This window comes from Lissotriton helveticus, chromosome 6, assembly GCF_964261635.1.
Source record: "Lissotriton helveticus chromosome 6, aLisHel1.1, whole genome shotgun sequence".
NCBI classification, from domain to species: domain Eukaryota; kingdom Metazoa; phylum Chordata; class Amphibia; order Caudata; family Salamandridae; genus Lissotriton; species Lissotriton helveticus.
This window is the reverse complement of record NC_136067.1, coordinates 906,183,493-906,199,606: the sequence shown is the minus strand read 5'-3', so window position 1 is coordinate 906,199,606 and position 16,114 is coordinate 906,183,493. Positions and strand designations below refer to the sequence as shown.

General features: G+C 49.4%; 1 protein-coding gene across 4 annotated transcripts in view; it reads left to right on the top strand.

The window, feature by feature from the left end:
• EIF2AK2 (eukaryotic translation initiation factor 2 alpha kinase 2) overlaps positions 1–16,114 on the top strand; it is a 580,031-nt gene that overhangs the window by 383,565 nt on the left and 180,352 nt on the right. For all 4 annotated transcript variants that reach the window (XR_013596181.1, XM_078648546.1, XM_078648547.1 and 1 more), the window contains exon 11: positions 5,823–5,948. Coding sequence is in view for 3 of the 4 variants with exons in the window: in XM_078648546.1 (XP_078504672.1) it covers positions 5,823–5,948 (126 nt within the window). In the remaining variant the exon portion in view is untranslated. The remainder of the gene's footprint in view (positions 1–5,822; positions 5,949–16,114) is intronic.

The window sequence follows — 16,114 nt, the reverse complement described above, 5'->3', positions numbered from 1 at the left end:
ATGGCGAGGCCCTATTCGGGAAATTGATAGATGATACTCTTCAAGAGATCAAAAAGGACACTGAAACAGCCAGGTCGCTAGGTACCCTCCAGTATCGCAAATCTCCCTTCAGAGGTTCGAGAGGCAGAGGAGGTGGTTATAGAGGTGCATACCAACAACAGCAGCAACGCTATTCTTCAAACACTTCAGGATACCAGCAAAACCTCCAGTCATACCAGCAAAGACAGGGCCAATCTTCGGGTTACTCGAGGCCTTACAACAAAGGCAAGCAGGCTGCCCGTGGACTGGACGCGTCCAAGCGCCAATAGCGGCCTCCTGGCTCTGCCTACTGTTCCCTCCTCCAAGAGATCATCAGTTGGAGGCAGGGTATCAAAATTCCTTCAAAATTGGTCCAAAATAACATCGGACCGTTGGGTGATCAACATCATAAGGCGAGGACATACTTTGGAATTTTTGGAAGTCCCTCCACCCAGGCCCCCGGCAGCCATTCCATCAAAGTATCTGCGTCTCCTAAGGCTCGAAGTACAACACATGCTCCGCAAAGGGGCGATAGAGCCGGTCCCCTTCAAACAACAGGGCCAAGGTTTCTATTCCAGGTTCTTTTGGTGAGAAAGACGCTGGAAAAATGGCACCCCATCTTAGACCTCAGGGAGCTAGATACCTATCTCGTCTCCCTATCCTTCCGGATGGTATCTTTACAGGACATATTGAAGATGATCAGCCCGGGGGATTTCATGGCCACGCTCGATCTGGAGGAAGCGTACTTCCATGTCCCTATTCACCCAGCACACAGAAGGTTCCTACGCTTCACAGTAGCCAAGAGCCATTTTCAGTTCAGGGTCCTGCCGTTCGGTCTTCGCTCTGCCCCAAGGATTTTCACGAAGGTGCTGGCACCGGTGGCGGCATTTCTGCGAAAGAACCACTTCAAGGTCTTCCCTTATCTGGACGATTGGTTACTGAAGGCCCCGTCCAGAAGGTTAGCGCAGGACGCTGTGCAGGCTTGAACCAATCTGTTCCAGAATCTGGGGCTCACTTTGAACAGAGAAAAATCCACGCTGATGCCCTCAAGAAGAGCACGGTTCCTAGGAGCAGTGTTAGATTCAAGGCTCTCGAGGGCGTTTCCTACTCAAGAGAGGATAGAGAAGCTGCAACGGTTGGCACGAAACCTTCGGGGGAAAAAGGTGTCTTTCTGTACGCAGCTACAAGTCGCTGCTAGGGGTGATGTCCTCATGTATTCCCCTAATTCCACACTGCAGACTGCGGATGCGTCCCCTGCAGGAGCAACTGGACCTCCAATGGAAACAAGTGCACGGATCATTCGAGGACAAGGTGGTTGTCACTCGGGAGATGAAAGAGGCAGTGATTTGGTGGTCACATCAAGACAATTTGTGCCAAGGTCTATCCTTCGCAAGCGTACCATCGCCTCAAATTCTAACGACGGATGCGTCATTGGAGGGATGGGGAGCAGTGATGCAGGATCTGCAGGTCAGCGGCCATTGGTCTCCTCGCGAGTAAAAACTGCATATCAATCTGTTGGAGCTGAGAGCGATCAGGCTAGCTCTTCAAGCTTTTCTTCCGCGACTCCAGGGTTCACAAGTGCTCATCAGGACGGACAACACCACAGCTATGCATTATGTGAACAAAAAAGGAGGGACGAGATCACTCCTCTTGTCGCGAGAAGCTCAGCAGATATGGGAATGGTCAATTCTTCAGAGAATTTCACTAAAGGCGGAGCACTTACCTGGAGTGCTGAACGAAGGCGCCGACAGACTGAGCAGGTTATCCTCGGTCAGTCACGAGTGGGAACTAAAACAGCAGGTTCTGGATCTACTATTTCAGACATGGGGCACACCGGAGGTGGACCTATTTGCAACGCCAACCAACAAAAAATGCCGGTCATACGCCAGCAGGTTCCACCATCAAGGCTCATTGGGCAATGCCCTGTCGATAGCCTGGACGGGGAGGTTTCTTTATGCGTTTCCTCCAATTCCCCTGATTCCACGCCTCATCATGAAGATGAAGATGGAACCATGCAAAATACTCCTAATAGCCCCAGCATGGCCGAGACAATTTTGGTACACAGAACTACATCTGCTGTCGCTAGTTCCTCCATTCCTGCTGGAGGAGGTTCCGGATCTTCTGTCAATGTCCGGAGGACAGGTTTGGCATCCAGACCCAAAATCATTACACCTGACTGCATGGCTCCTGACCAGCGAGAATTCATGAATGTCCCTCTTTCCAAGGAGATAAAGGACATCCTTTCCCAGGCAAGAGCACCTTCAACAAACAAGACATACAGATTGAAATGGAAAAGGTTTTGTATTTGGTGTAAGAAGGAAAAGGTTGATCCTTTTACTTCAAAACCTCATCAACTCCTGCCTTATCTACTCTCGCTAGCAAAGTCTAATCTGACCCATTCTACGATCAAGGTCCATTTGGCGGCAATTTTAAGATGCAGGAGATCTGACTCTGGTCCTTCATTATGGTCTTCAAGAATTGTCAAGCAATTCCTCAAAGGCCTGTTCAGGGTCTATCCACTAGTGAGACCTCCTCCTCCAACTTGGCATTTAAACTTGGTCCTGGCCCAACTGATGAAGGAACCATTTGAGCCGATTCACCGCTCAGACTTGAAATACTTGTCATGGAAATTGGCTCTACTCTTAGCCCTGACATCGGCTAGGCGAGTGGGGGAGTTGCAGACCCTTACTATCCAAGAGCCGTTTTTACAGTTCAAAAGGAACACGGTCATCTTGCGGACGAACCCAAGATTCATTCCTAAAGTTCCTACAGACTTTCACTTAAATGAACCAGTAATTTTAAAGACATTTTTTCCAAACCCAGTCACTCCAGCGGAGAAGACGTTGCACACTCTGGATTTACAAAGATGTCTAAAATTCTACTTAGACCGTACCAAGGCATTTAGAAAGACTTCGCAATTGTTCATTGCCTTTGGTGGTCCAAGCAAAGGTCTCCCTCTGTCCAAACAGGGGATCTCAAGATGGATTTCGAGTGCTATTCTACATTGCCACAACATAGCAGGAAAACCTCTGGGGGGCAGGATCCGTGCTCACTCAACGAGATCAGTGGCATCCTCAACAGCCCTCTTTGCGGGGGTACATATAAAGGACATTTGCAGGGCTGCTACCTGGAGCAGTGTGCACACTTTCACTAAGCATTACTGCTTAGAGTCATCGCAGCAGGATGATGCGGCGGTGGGTCAGGCTGTCCTGAGGAACCTCTTCAAGTGATTGGTGAGCTTTCCTTTCTATCCCACCTTCCATTGGTAACACATTTTGTGATTTCATTTTTTGATGTTATAAGGTACTTATTTACAAAATGTGTTTATGATGCTTTACTGCTTGCTATTCTGATACAAAAGCATGGGAATCTATGAAAGTTCCAATACTGGGGCAAGAAAACAATTTACTTACCTGTAACTTTGGTTCCCCAGTATTGGTAACTTTCATAGATTCCCATGCGCCCACCCACCTCCCCGGGGAAAGCTCGGCCTTCAGCAAGTAGGGTGTCTAGCACACAACGGCTACGAAAATCTGAGGCTCTGAGGTTCCTTCAGGAAGGTTCCAGGGGTGAGGCTCTTCTGATTGGCTGACGCCTAGAATTTGGTCTCTTTTACAAAAAGAGGCTGATATGTTACTAAAGGGAATGAGGCCTATGCCTTTCCTTTCTCTTTTGTACCTACTACTATGGTATTTTTATTACCGAGACTCCCATTCCGACGACGGGGAATGATACAAAAGCATGGGGATCTATGAAAGTTACCAATACTGGGGAACCAAAGTTACAGGTAAGTAACTTGTTTTCTTCACCCAGAAGGGCATCTTGGCACTGAATAACATATGATTATTGTTACCCAATTTATTAGTACTCATTTTATCGACCCCGGAAGGATGAAAGGCTGAGTGGACCTGTTGAGATTTGAACTGGTGACCATGAGGTCAAACACAGGCCCCTACAGTGGATGCATTAATCCACTCAGCCACCAGACCCGGCAAGTGTATGTTTGCAAACTGATACTACTTAATAGCAAATTCATGTTCCTTCTGAAGACGTAAAATTCACAGTCTAACACCTTGTCCTCAATCAGTCAATCAGGATTTATAAAGTGCGGCTAAACACACAATAGGTTATCCAGGTACTTGTAGGTCCCAAAGGCTTATGCGAACAGCCTGGTCTTGAGTGTCATTCGGGATTCTGAAAGTGAAGTGAAGGTCCGAAGTTGCATGGGGAGGCTGTTCCAGGTCTTTGCTTTGATGTGGGAGAAGGAGCGTCCTCCACTTCTTCAGTAGATGCGGAGAGTATGGGCAAGCGAAAGAGAGGCAGAGCGTAGTCTTTTTGATGGTTGGTGGAGGTTTAGGTGTTGGTTAATGTAGGTGGGTCCTTAGTTGTGTAGAGCCTTGTGTGCATGGGTCAGCATCCTGAATTGGCACTCCTCTGTATGGGGAGCCAGTGAAGTTGCCTGAGGTGGGGTGTGATGTGGGTTCGTTGGGATGACCAAGGATGAGTCTGGCTGTGGCGTGCCGTATGGTCTGAAGTCTCTGTAAGAAACGTGCAGTGATTTCTATGTAGAGGGCGTTGCTGTAGTCCTGTCAGCTGGCGATGAGGGCCTGTGTCACTGTGCGTCTCATGTGTTGGGGTAGACATTTAAAGATCTTACTTAGCTTGTGCGGAGTGAGGGAGCAGGCAGCGGTGACGGCATTGATCTGTGATTTCATAGTGAGCTCGTTGTCAATGATGATGTTCTCTCCCCATTAATAAAAGCATCACAATTGTGAATGTTCACTCAAATATATAACAGCTCCAATAAAATTTAAATGAATTCTGCCGACTGCCTCATCTCTGGCACCACAAAGGCTCAAAAAACAAACTCAGAACTGCTGGTGGTACTAGAGAAGCCAAAAACTAAAGCAGTGAATAACTTGGAACACTTCAAAGCAAAACAGTTAAGGCACTGATTTTAGTTTTTTCCTTCTTGGCTTTGCCTTCTGACCTCATATTGATAACTAACCTGCTTCCATTTCATCTATCATCTTCTCTTTAAATAACCTCGTCACTCACATCACCATTTACTTCTCACGCATATGAATTGCTCATGTGTACTATGTTCGCACTATATAAAAAAACTTCAGTACATTTGTGTAAACTACTGTGTTTACCTGATCCAAAGCCGCCTTCTCAAAAGATGCTAGAGTTCAAAAGAAAGAGATAACCCATATTTCCCTACAATATGTAAAACTCATATCTTATAATCTCCTAGCTGACATTGAGGCAACTCAGTTACATTTCATTTGATTCCAATTTTTGCTTACTCAAGTTTTCATTGACTGTGGTGTTTTTCAGTAGCACATTTGTGAAATGCTTAGATCACTGCCTGACTTTGTTTGGGAATTACAATATTGTTTGGGAAGTATTGGTGAACAACAGAGTCTCTTCTAACTACAAAGGCTTGTCAGTTATATCACCACACAATCTTTCTGGATCTGTACTGGGTTCCAATTATTTAGGCATCATTTGAGGGACCAAAATTATTGTGGAAAATTAATGATTTTTGCAGTGCAGTAAATTATTCTGAAATAAGGTTAATATATCCTGTTATTCTCATAAAAGCTGCTTTGTTAGCGATTCATCACTGTAAAACAGGAAGACATTTTCCTAAATCAATATTTTCACTCAATGCCCAAATGTTGATGCATCCACCCATCCTGTATGTATGTGTAACAGCCAAAACAGTGACAATCGAATACTATATGTAGGTATCAATTCATATGTGTATAATTGTATAATTTATTCTTATGTTTCATTAGGAAAGCAGTGTCGGAAGTAATAACTCTAGCAGATCTTAATCACCCAAATGTTGTTCGCTATTACACCTCCTGGCAAGAAAAGGCATATTTTTATCCTGATTTGAGTGATACGGCCACTAACTCAAGGCAAGTATTATCCATTACTATCAAAAGGTTTTTATTTTCCTTAAAGTGTTTTGTAATTCGATTAAAATGATTCAAGTTGCTGCAAGACTCTTCAGTACGCCCCTACGAGCTGAGCCTCCTCAGTGCCAGGCAATGGAAATGAAAAGCATGTCATTATTTCGAGGCACTCCTCTGGTTTGCCATCATGGGTTCATACAATGGGGATTTTTTCCCTGGGAATACAACAGATACAGTCATTTTTAGGTCTCGCACATGGCGACGCAGTCGCCAGCGAGAGCTATTGTTACCGTCTTGCCTACCAAGTGATACAGACCGGGGCACGCGCCGATTGGAGTCTGTGTACGCGCCCGTGAACACGCGCACGTGCACACCTCCCTTCCGTCATCACAAGATCCACTTTCGTTTTTGTAATGCGCATGCGCGCTCCAAGCGCAGCACGCTCTGTCTTGTTAAAAGGTATGACTAGGGTGACAGTGCAGAATCAGACGACCAGGCGGGTAGCCAGGCTACATAATAACAAGCATAGTGAGGATGTTTCGCATTTGGTAACTCCACCGGCCCGAAATAATACATATGAGGAGGATGCTCTAAGTAGTGTTATGAGCCAATTAATGTATGCTTAAACTGGTTAAAGGAGCGTTTGAGCCATAAACGCCTGTCAGTGACAGCGAGGACAACTGTGATAACAAGGAGGGCAGACTCCTCCCTGAACAGCCCGACAGTACAGTGGGTAGCGAGTGATGCGTACTGAGATACATAGAAAAATCCTCTGGCTAACCAACACCCAATGTGACAAACGTGAAAATAAGCTGCGCAATGATGCCCGAGATGACCATTTCCCCAGCAGTGACGAGCCGCAGTAGGGTATTGTGCTCTGCATGGGCCATGGCCACTGATGGGTTCTCTCACCCTCCACAAGAGTATGGAGCTGGGAATAGGAGCCGCAAAAACGCACTCCTTGCTGCTACCGCTGTGACCATTACAACACAATGCCCTCACTGACATCACAGTCTACCCATTGCACGAGTCATGACTCACCTTCCAGTGCCTCCATGGCTCCAGCCGTTCGAGCCTCCCTCCGCCCGCTGCTGTGGTAACTGAAAGTCTCAGCCTGTTGTCAGGAGGCTCCGCCCCCAGCGTCCACTGTCGTCTATGCCCATTGGCTGTGTAGCACGTTAAAGGAAGGAACGCGTGCTCGCACTTCGCCCATTTAGACAGGGAACGAGCCGGAGCTGCCAAGGATCTTAGAGCGGTTCTGTCGGGTAACAAAACAACTAATTCGCAAATTCTGTCTACATGCAATGCAGAAAACCACCCTCTGACAAGGATTCACAATAGGTTCTTTCAATCAATGAAAAGAAAGCCTGTATCAAACCGAATTTATCTTTGTTTTTCAAAGTTCATTCAAAACAACACATATCTGACTGTCAATATCTTATTAAAAGTGCAAAAAAGTGACAATAGTGAATAGTGATCACGTGACACATACAATATATACAAAAATCTATTTCAATATGAACAATCTATACAAATATATACAAATTTGACTTTCATAAAGGCCATCAGCTAATATACATTTACAGAATCCTAATTTAATTCTTGTCAATTTATCGGGATTCTGAAATATTGGGGCCAGTCAGGAAATGTCGACGTTTCGACCCTTAGGGCGCCTAGGTGATTGAGGTCGCGGCGGATCTCAAGACAGGTGTACAGGGCACGACAGTCCTGGGGTTCAAGTGTGAATAAGTCACCTGGACCGGGTTGGCGTGAAAATCCTTAGATCAGTGAATGAGGGACAGGATTTCACTACGATTCACCGCTAATCTTCCATCGCAGTCGATGGAAGATTAGCGGTGAATCGTAGTGAAATCCTCATTCTCCCACCCTACCGCTTATTCTCCCACCCTACCGCTCATTCTCACACTCTACAGCTCATTCTCCAACCTCACTGCTTATTCACACTCTCTACTGCTCATTCTCCCACCCTACCGCTCATTCTCCAACCCTACAGCTCATTCTCCAACCTCACTGCTTATTCCCACTCTCTACTGCTCATTCTCCCACCCTACCGCTCATTCTCCAACCTGACTGCTTATTCACCCACTCTACTGCTCATTCATGCTGCTCCCGTGTCCTGCATGAGCAGTCCTGCAGATCGTCCCAGAAGTTGTTACACACCTCGATGATTCCCACGGTAATAGAAATGATCGGACGATAACTCCAGCACATTCGATGCATAGGACTATGAAAAAGTATTGTTTCTGTCTCTGTTTCTGCATCGCTCTTAATTTTTAACAATTTACCCTTCTGAGATCGGTTGCCCAAAATGGCTGGGGTCATAAAACTACAACAACAATTCGCCTCCATTTTTACCAGACCCTCACAAAGCTAAGAACTCAGCCTGGGCACTGTGACCCTCAAAACAGACATAGGACTCCTCACTCCCCAGTCAACAAGCTAGAAACTGGACTTCCTCTGTCAGCCCTGGCTCAGAAAGTGAAACTGGTCTCAAAACATAACAACAAAAAAAGGACTACAATATTTCTCTCTACCTGCTCCAACTTGGCGGCCATCTTAGACTAGTCAATCTTCTTTACCTTTCCATGCCTAAGGAAGCGGCCATTTTAGACTAGTCACTTTCTCCACTCCTTCATGACCACTTATTAGCCTTACCACCCTCACCTTACTCGCACCTACCATAGCCCCTAACTACACCTACCTACACAACCTCCGTCACCTACATACACCTCTACGCCCAACATGGAACCCATAGGCAAGCACACATATAAAATTAATTACCCCCCCCGAGCTCTCCAAAAAAAACGCCAAACGTTTTAAACACAACTTCCTGAAGTCCCACCCTGAAACCCCCTTTGTAGACACCTACTTCTCACTAAACAATGGAGCCAAGAACACCAATATCATCTTATACACTATACGTAGAGCACAATGGAGAAAAGCGTTCCTCACCTTACTTACTATCTCCGCCACCAGGAAATCCGCCCATGGCTTAACACTGTCCACCACACCTTCCCAACTCTTCCCAGCTAGAGCAACCATCACTATCTATAACAACGGCATTATCTTAATTCAATCCACAGACAGGAACCATGACCTATTCGACAACTTGTTCCCCACTTTCAAAAAATATATCTCCAACCCTCAGACTCCAATCCATCTGGCCCCCAATCCTAACAACCTTGACTCCACAGCGCCTCCTACCACTAACGCACATCTCCCCCTCCTCCCATTACTCTATTCCATCACCCACCCGCTACAGTCACCACACATCCCTCTATCACAGTCTTAGATCTTTCCTCTTCCCACATCCTCCCCACCCCCACCCCATCTACCCCCCACCAGAACCCTGCCCTCCCACTTCCTACTAGACTCTCAGAACACCCTACCTCCTTCAACTGCACTCCCCCTCCCCACAATAGGTCCTCCTCCCATCCCATCTCCCCCCCATTCCGAGTCCCCACTACCTCACTGCACCCCAGCCGCCCCTAGCCCTCTCCCAGCCAGCAACTTCTCCCCCCCCCATTCTCAGTCCCCACTACCTCACTGGCACCCTAGTCTCCCCTAGCCCTCACTCATCCCTCAACTTCTCCCCCCCACTCCCATTCCCGACTACCTCACCTGCACCCCCGCAACCCCCAGCCTACACTCACTCCTCAACATCCCTCCCCTCCTAACTCAACCACACCCCTCACACCCAACGTACCTACCCTTCTGAACACTAACCCACTCACTAATACCACCAACCCCTGCAGTAGCACCACATCCCCTCCCCCACACTCCTGTAACATAGACACCTATACACTTTCAGTACCCAGTCCCAACTCCACTCCCAATCCCACGCTAGACATGATTATGTCCACCCTCCTCCAAGTCAAAGAAGATCGCCACAACCTCAAAGAGTTACTCTTCAAAGAACCCAGACACCCCCTACCCACCACCACTTCCCCCCTAACAAATCCCCCACCCATCCTACTCATCCTATCACACAAAACTTCCGACACTGGACCTCATTGCCCGCTCGCAATCCCATCTACCGCTCCCGACGCACCGTCAATCCACTTTCGGACCACGACATATGCACCCTCCTCCGCTCATATGACCCAGTTCCCCAAAACAACCTAGCCGCCACACACCTTTCCATCCCCACGATTCACCCTAACGCCCTTAGGCACCCCAATCAAAACAACAGAGGCTCCGTCCCAAATAACCTAAAAAAAGTCCCCCTCACTCTAGAACCCTCTACCACCCCCTGCACCCCAAGGCTCGAATGCATACTTCTCAACTGCAGGTCGGCCCCTAGACACTCCTCCGACATCGCTGATCTCATCAAAACGCTGGACCTTGATCTAACCATTCTGACTGAAACTTGGTCATCTGAATCTTCTACACCTATCATGGATATTCTAGTTCCCCCCCAACTACCACATCATTAGGCTTGACAGGTCTAGCAAGACAGGCGGTGGAATCGCATGTATTTTTAGGAGCAACCTCTCAGTTACTAGAGCCACCTCCCCCTCTCTCACCTCCTGTGAATACATCTGCCTAGATGTCATCAGCGAGAGCAAACCTGTATGCTCTCTACACGTCATCTACCACCCACCTGGGGACAACCTCATCTTCACCCAACAACTCATGGACACAATCTCATCCAATTCCGGTCGGCAACACACTCAAATTTTCCTTGGTGACTTCAATCTCCACTGGAACGATCACAATGACGCGGTGGTAAATAGCCTCAAAAATTACCTCAACGCTCTTGACCTCACCCAAATCTGCAACAGCCCGACCCACGATAAAGGCTCTATCCTCGACCTTATCATCTCTAAAGAGAACTCTACCCAACTTGGATCGATCCAACCCTGTGACTGGTCAGACCACCACATTATCACATTCTTCATCAATGAAAAAGTTAAATTTAACACGGTTCAACCCATCAAATCCAAGGTCTGGAAAAGGGACCTGAAGAAACTCAATCCAAACTCTTTACCTTCCCACAGCTGCAATCTCCTCCTTCCCCCTACCGGTGCCCTGGACGTTCAATCTTTGACCGACCACTACCTCAACTCTATGACTTCTATAATCATGAGGCCGCCCCCTTGCAACTGAAAAGAGTCTCCACTAAGAAAACCAACCCATGGTACGATGGTAGACTCAACGAAGATAGACGGGCCATGCGAATGGCAGAGTGCACCTGGAGATCAGCCCCTTCGGCACTGCACCTTAAAACTCTGAAGGAAAAGAGAAACGCCTACTTCAGGAATATCAAGCGCACAAAATCAGATTTCTTCAGCCTCCAGCTCGACCAAGCAAAAAACCGACCAAGAAAACAGTTTGAACTAATCAATACACAATCCAAGGAACAACCCCAACTATCGCATAGCACAATAGGCGATATTCCATCCTGTGAAGACTTCTCTGCTTTCTTCAATCTAAAGACTGATAACATAAGGAAAGATCTCCTCAATGACGTAAACCTTTACTCCAACCCCCACAGCATAACACCCACTTGTTGGACTTTGGCCCTTAGGGCAGGTTCACCCCTAGACTTTTTGCTTGAAATGGTGACCTGGAGATGGTGATTTTTGGATTCTGCGCACTTTCACTGTGTCCCAGTGGAAAGTGCGTGCGCACTCTGAGTGCATGTGCTGAGCTAGGCCTGCCCGCCCATAGGAATGCATGGGGAATGTATGTGTCCCTGGTAGTTCCTGATGCGTGGGGTGTACAGGCTTGAGTCTGGTATGTGTGAACTCGTGTGAGTGAATGCTGCGCAACGGTGTATGCAGCATGTATGTGTCTAGTAGCGAAGCGCCATTTCTAGACATGGCTGTACGTGTGCTGTGAGGGTGCTGGCGTGTGATTGGCTGGAGCTGGCTGGCATGCCAGGCTCCAGGAAGTCTGGATGGGTCTGCCCGGTGGTGAGTGGGAGATTAGCATGAGTGATGTGTGGGAGGAGTGTACCTGTGTCCTGGATGGGCTGGGTTTTCCCCACACAATGCTGGCTCCGCCCCCCTGTGGTGTGTCTAATGACCCAAGCCCTGCCAGTGAATAGAGAGGGTGGTTGAGGTAAACAGAGTACTCAAGAACCAGCTGCGACTGGTTCCGCCCCCACTCTGCACCTTCAGACAAAGGAATGCACTGTATAAAAATGGGGCTGTGTCCCCACAGATGTTGTTCTTTTCCAGGATCCTGAGGGGGCTGTTGCTGCTGCTGGGCCAGAGGACCGCCACTTGGGCTGTCTCCCTGCCTGGAGACCCAGTGTGCTGGCTCTGGGCCCAGCCTTGTCCCCCCTGCCTGCCCAAGGACTGCTGGGAATCTGCCCTGCTTGCTGAGGGCCCCTGGGAGCGCTTTATTTTACTTATAGCGCTTAAGAGCGCTTTATTTGGCTTGTAGCGCTTGGGAGCGCTGTGCCTTCACCCCAGCGCTGAGAGCGCTTTATTTTGAATTATAGCGCTTGGAGCGCTGTGATTATCTGCCTAGCGCTTGGGAGCGCGCCAATTGCTGTGCAGGTGCCCACCCTGCTCGTGGTGGCCTAGCGAGTGCCTACCTCGCTTTATATTTGCTTTGGCGGCGCGGGTGCCACCCCGCTCCTTGCCGCTTTGTTGTGCCCGTGATTTATTGGATTCACGAGGGAGCCCACTCCTCGGATCCTGGGGAGCCGCCTGCCTGCCTAAAAAGCAAGCCGCCGCGCTGCCCGCGGCGACCCGGAAGCACTGGGCCGGCTGACCAATCGCAGCGCGGCCCAGGAAAGGCAACCCGGAAGTCCCGCCCCTCGCAGCAGAGAAGCTGCCGGCCGGGTCCCCGAGGCTCCACGAGTGGAGAGGAGAGCCCCGGAGCCCAGCGAGGAGCAGGAGAAGAGTGAAGAGAGCCCCCGAGGAGCGGGAGCTCTCGTGGAACAGCCGCCCGCCGCACGAGACAGCCGGTGAGTGCCTGGAAAGGGAGAGGGGCGTCGGGACACATTGTCGGTGTCCGCCCCTCCCCCGTAGCGCGACCTCGCGCTCGCGAATGTTGGGAGCCAAAGAGGCTCTTGGGGGCATTTCCCTTCAAATCCAGGGGCCGCATTGTCTGTCGAGCCCGGAGAGGCTTGTGGGGCACCTGGTGATTCGGAGTCCCTAGAGAGGGGACTCCATCGACGGCCATAGTGGTTGAGAGCCAGAGAGGCTCTGGGGTGCCACAGTAATTTCTCTAGAGCCCAGCGAGGCTCCTACATTGGCCCCCCCCATTTGCTCTTGAGCCCTGAGAGGCTCCCCCGCCCAGATGTCGTGTCACGAGCCCTGAGAGGCTCAGGGGCATAATTGTGGTTCAGAGCCTAGTGAAGCTCTTGAGAGACAGTCAGTTGGGCAGAGCCTGCGAGGCTCCAGAGTTGGCCCATTATTGATGATTCAGCTGCCCAGCACTTTGTGGGCAGCTGCCACGTTTAGGCCCTGACATTTGGACACAGGGACAGTCACAGGTGGTGACTTACGTGGGTTTGGCGCAATTGTACTTTCTGCACCTCTGAATGTGTTTTTATGCGTCATGTGCCTTACACCTCTGAATGTATTGTGATGCATCATGTGTTTTCCTCTTTACACCTCTGAATGAATGTTATGCATTGCATCATGTGTTTTCCTCTTACACCCCTACAGGTATTGTAATACATAGGTGGTTGTTTTCTCCCTAGTACAGGTGGTGCTAGTGAGATCCTGGTTACCAGTGATTACTGGTTGTGTGCTATTTTGTGCTATATTCTATGTACTAAGTGCTATTTCTGAAAGTGCTACTTCTGATTCCTGACAGTGGTCCAGGTGGCCCTGTCTTGTACATATCCCCTTGTAAATTCTGCCCGTGCCTCTGGCACATTGTAAAGTGTGTGTTTTATCTAATGTGTTTTGGTGTAATACAAAGGCTATTTTTATATAACCTTGTGTGGAGTTTCCTTTGTGGTGGGCCTTTGGTTGTTGTTGCTGGGGTGCGTGCGCAAATACTTAGCCTACATCGCCTCCAAGTTTAGCCTTGCTGCTCGCGCCACGTTACCTAGAGGGTGAGTAGGGGTTATCTTGGCGTGTAACTCCCTTGCCCTGACTTGGGTGTGGTGGTCTCTGACTGACTTTGGCGAAAGCCCTGGCCAGCCGGGGATCCCACTTCCAACATTGGCGGCAAGCGGTGGGATAAGGATTTGTGTTTGCCTTGTACCTTAGTAGCGGCTGGCTGCACCACAAAACTCTGCATTTTAGATGACCACATTTTAAGGGGATTGTTTTTTTTTTGGAAGTTTCATATTTTCTTCTCCTGAAGGTAGCATTGTGCAATTGTGTCCAGTGCATTTGTTCCCCTGCCCCGCGCCCAGAGTCTGGTACCTGTGTCACTTGTGGTCAGGTTGAGAAGTCAGGGGTGGTAGAAACTGCCTTACTAGTCCGAGGGGGGGGTTGTGTGTGGATGAATGGTGTGTGGCACTAGGCAAGTGAGTGTGAGTTCTCTGGGGTAGAGAGCTTGCTGAATACCTTGTGAATTGTGTACTCCTGTGTTAGCTCAGACCCTAGGTTCCCTGTGTGATCTCTTCACTAGAACGTCCGCCAGAATGGTGCCTGCTTTTGATGTCTGTGATCTGTTTAGATACAGTATGGGAGAGTTGGTAAGGTTCTGTGAAGAGAGAGACATAGGGGTGGATGAGTTAGACACTCAGTCCGAACTTAGGAGCAGCCTGATCCTATGGCAAAAGTGTCAGTGGGACCTTGAGCGCAGTGAGGAAAGGGCCCGGGCTTCACACCAGGAGGGTGGTGGGTCTGTGGGGAGCCCTGAAGATTCAGAAGAGGAGGAAGAAAATGATAGCACAGGGACGCCAGCAGATAGTGAGGACCCCATAGATAGGGAGTCCCTTGCTGGGTCCAGCGTAGGAGGCAGCGCCTCATCCCTTTCCCTGTCCCCAGAGGAGCTGGAAGATAGGAGGAGAGAAAGGGAGCACCAGCTGGCTTTAGAGAGGCTCAGGTTGGAGCATGCCCAGGCTATGGCACAGCTGGGCATTAGAAAGCAACAGCTAGAGACCGAGAGGGTCTTAGCGCAGGAAAGGATAGAGGAGGCTGAGAGGGCCTCCACCAGAGGCGAAGTAGCTCTGGAGGGTAGACTATCCCCTGCGCGCAGTGTTGAGTTTCTGGATCCCCCAGGGAGGGTTGGGTCCAGTGGTGGCAGCTATTTAGATTCCAGTGTAGGAAATCCCAGTCCCAGTTCCCCCAGTCTGGTACCTGTTTCCCAAGAGGAGGAGTATAGGTTGAAATTCAGGGGCAGTAGGAAGCTGCCTCACCAGTCGTGGGAGAAGTTTGAGGATGAATGTTGTGGAGCACTGTGGGCTTGGGTAGAGGTTCACACTGACTCTGATTTTGAAGTCTTGTTTGATCTTATAGTCAAAGAGCAGGTGCTCAGTGGTTGTTCGCCAGAGTTGCGCCAACACCTGTTGCAAGTTGGATTTACTGATACAGAGTTACTGGCAAGGGAAGCCGACCGCTGGGAAAGGGCCAGAGGTTCTCTAGAGTCATTGGTGAGTGACTCCAAAAGTAGTGGTTCAGGGATCTTCCAGCCCAGCGTGGTGGAGGAGGCTCAGTGTAGCCCAGCTAGGTCCCAGGATAGCGAGGAGGGTGTAGGGGCTCACTGCCTGGCTCAGTGGAGCAGGAGTGAGGGGGAGACCAAGGTTCCCCAGACGCCCGAAGCCCTGCCTCAGGACTTGGATGGTTTCTTGAGGGAACACCAGGTTGGGGACCTAGGCTGTCCTGTTAGTCCACTTGAGGAGGATCTCCTAGTGAGTAGAGGACCTGGAGTGTCTGTAACCAGAGCTCCTGTGGTTCTAGAGTCTGGCAGTACCGCTCCGGTAGGGAGGGTACAGGAGTCCAGAGTGAGGAGTGATTGGGGGAGTTCCCCAGTGGAAGGACCAGTGGGTCAGGGACTACCCAGTTGGGCTAGGTTCCCGTGTAGTGACCATGGTGACACCACTTCTGGTCTGGGGGATCGTCACGCACTGTCAGGTGGACAGAGGGCGGGAGATCTGCGCCAGACAGACAGTCACGCAACAGATGTGACATTTGTTAGCCTCAGGGGGATTGCGAGTGAATCCCCAGAAGTCCTGGAGTGCCAGGCAATTGTTCCACCGAAGGTTCTAGACCAGAGGTTGGGAGGCC